Raw genomic sequence first — 2,937 nt, 5'->3', positions numbered from 1 at the left:
GAATTTCATTATTATGGAAAAAGTAATTTGTTTCCAGATTTTAAAATATTACTTTGGCCTTTCGGTAGTCTATTAATAAAACAAGTAATTTACATCGTGGAAGCCACTTCCTTTATGAAGCAAAAATGTACGAAAAATGTTTACTTATTTAATGTTCGATTTCTTTTTTCCATCTCAAAAAAAACATTCATAAAAAGTTTTAACTTTCTGGAATAAAATTTGCAAAAAACTCAGTACCTCCAAACTGTGTATAAGCTTGTTTGATGTCACACAGAGCTGTAACCAACTGCTCACAAGGAATTGGCTCCTGATACTGTAGTAAGTACCTAGGATCAAAAGATGTGCATATTGATGGGTTTTTCTGAAACACATACATATTCTAAGCAAAATACTGTCTGAAAGGCAATCTATGCCACAGGGACAACATAATCATCACCTATAATTTAAAAGGGACGGAGAACAAGGGCACATCAACATCCTAACATTCTTATGGTAAATAACACTTCACAAATTCGGTGAGAACAAAAACGACACTGTAATTTTCAATAGATTTTTCATGGCTTTAATCTTTACGAAAAAGAGTTCTCCTTAGGGACATCAAACTAATTTATACATCATCAATTACGATACTTGTGAGTATACCTTTGAGCAATGAGCCTCAGTTCGTTAGTCAGAACATTAGCATCAGAAGTTATGCCTGCCACGCTGCAGGCCATGTCCCTGGAGAAAAAGAAATACACGGACATGTAAGCAGGGAAGATGTTCGAGGGACCTTTACAAGTAGCACGAAGTATCGAGCTGTTAGACATTCACTATGCTTGCTTCAAAGCCGCTTTACCCTTCACACGACAACTACACAAGTGTTACCCCAGTAGGAGACCTTACACCTGACGTTTCTTAATGTGGAAGATAAACAAGTGCGCCCTCAAGTTCAACAGACGTGGCTATGACCTTCACACGGTGAACGAAGCAAGAAGACGAACGCCAAGCAGCTAAAGCCAATCCCGAGAAGACTCGGCAGCAAGGAGGAAGGTTTTGCCGGACAGGAAGACGGACTGCCCTGTGCTCTTGGGGACTTAAGCAGTCCAGCGTGACAGCGGGGTGGGAATGAGGGGACCCACGGCTGGCTTCATACAGAGGGTGCACTTCCTCTCTCCGTCTTCATTCCCTGAGGGCTGCCCTGGTGCCCCTACAGCCGACACCCTGTCACTCTGCCTCCCATACAGACTGCAGGCTGCTGAGTGGGCCCAGCAGTGACTCTGTGGAGGGATGAACTTCCTGGGACAAGCATATCAAAAGGCCCTATACATAACCAACATTCACTTGGCCCACCGATAAAAGGAAACTCTCTTTAAATGGGCAAATCCAGCTCTCCATTAGCTACCGAGGCCTCCGCCCCCAACTATCAGAAACTAACAGGGCTCATGTAAACTGCTCCCAGACCTCCGGGAGGGAAGATTCACACTCTTTGGACAAAATTCCCTAGCCATTCTCAACAATACTTTGAGGGCCTAATGCCTGTCAGACCTTGTGTTGATTTTATTCGTTTTATTTCGTTAACCTGCCATAACCACTCTGGTAGGCTCTGAGGCCCAGAGAAGGTAAAAAATTGGTGCGAGGTCACACGGCTTGTATTGGTCAAGCCTCGATCTAACCCAAATCTGTGACTACCAAAGAGTAGCACGTGGTCCTAAGCTTCAAAGCGGTTTTAAGCAAAATAAAAGCAAAAATTTCTACCAGAAAAACACAACAAACTATTCCACTCTACTACATGGAATAGTCACCCCAACATGCGATCCCGTTTATGTGAGCACGAGATATTTTTAAACTCTCTCCCCTGAGAGCTCACTTACTCATTGAGTTTATAAATTTTTTCAGAAAAAAAGACTTCATCAAGAAGCTTGTGGATGTTGCGTCTCTCGGCTGCAAGCAAAACTCCATCGTTTGCCAAAATTCCTAAACAGGTGCCTGCATGCCCAATCGCCTCCATCGCATACTCGACTTGGTACAAGCGACCTGCAAAACACAAGCGGCAAGAAACCCAGACTCTCCTCAGGTCTCAGAAAATCAGCGGAGACCTGGTGGCGACAAAAAGGGGTCCCGCTGTCATCCTTCTACGTTGCACGCAATCGACCTGGTGATCGTAATTACTCCCAAGTACAAAGAGGATGAACAACTTAGCGACTACTGAAAAAGTTCTTAGATTTTTTCCGCCCCAAAAAGTCAAACACTTAAAAAATCTTTCTATTTAAGACGGATTAAACAATTTCTACTTTACCTTCTGGAGAAAATATAGTGGTCCTGGAGTCATATCTTCGAGACTGCAAAGGAAAAACATACAAGTGATTCCCGTGTGCTGAAAGTAACTCCCGCGAGCCCACAGAGCACCTCCTAAAGCACATCCCCGCATACAGAGTCCCGTGTGTGCAGGGCACCGACGCGGGGGACACCGATTCATCTCTCTCCTTCCATCCCGACTTTAACACGCCAGTCTGTACCCTGAGCGCAAGCAACACAATTCGTCAGGCGGCGGCTTACTGGCATGTGCGTTAACTCACCATGTTTTCCGAACTTTAGAATTCCTGTTAAAAAAAAAAAAAAGGATCTTTATTAAAATGAAATTTATAATTTAAAAAGCATTTCCTAACTTAAAAATCTGTTTCGCTCACTCCATTCAGCTACCTTTATGTGCACCTCCTGCTAAGTGCAGCAGGCACTGTGCCAGACGCTAGAATAACAGGACAGGTAAACCAACCGCTGTCCCCAGGAGCTCGCAGTCTGGTGATCAGGTGAGAGAGGCAGGCACGATGACAGCGCAATGTGCAAACACAGCAACCGAGGGTAGAGTGGGAAGAGGGATGGCAGAAAAATCAAGAAGGTGTTTTTCGAGAGGCCATCACAGAAAATAGTTCAAATCAGAAGTGAGAGGCAGAAAGA

The 2,937-nt window shown here is 44.1% G+C and overlaps 1 protein-coding gene across 1 annotated transcript; it reads right to left on the bottom strand.

The window, feature by feature from the left end:
* Positions 1 to 223: 223 nt before the first annotated feature.
* Positions 224 to 2,595, bottom strand: LOC105310771 (proteasome subunit alpha type-4; the record flags this gene model as incomplete). Its single annotated transcript, XM_011386886.2, has 5 exons — positions 2,559 to 2,595; positions 2,279 to 2,321; positions 1,854 to 2,016; positions 643 to 720; positions 224 to 326 (listed from the first exon to the last, which is right to left on the bottom strand). Coding segments are annotated over exons 1-5 (390 nt in total), but the record flags the coding sequence as incomplete, so codon positions are not given.
* Positions 2,596 to 2,937: the final 342 nt, after the last annotated feature.

This window comes from Pteropus vampyrus, unplaced genomic scaffold (assembly GCF_000151845.1).
Source record: "Pteropus vampyrus isolate Shadow unplaced genomic scaffold, Pvam_2.0 Scaffold11212, whole genome shotgun sequence".
Classification (NCBI taxonomy): Eukaryota; Metazoa; Chordata; class Mammalia; order Chiroptera; family Pteropodidae; genus Pteropus; species Pteropus vampyrus.
The sequence above is the reverse complement of the archived record's forward strand: the minus strand, read 5'-3'. Positions and strand labels throughout refer to the sequence as shown.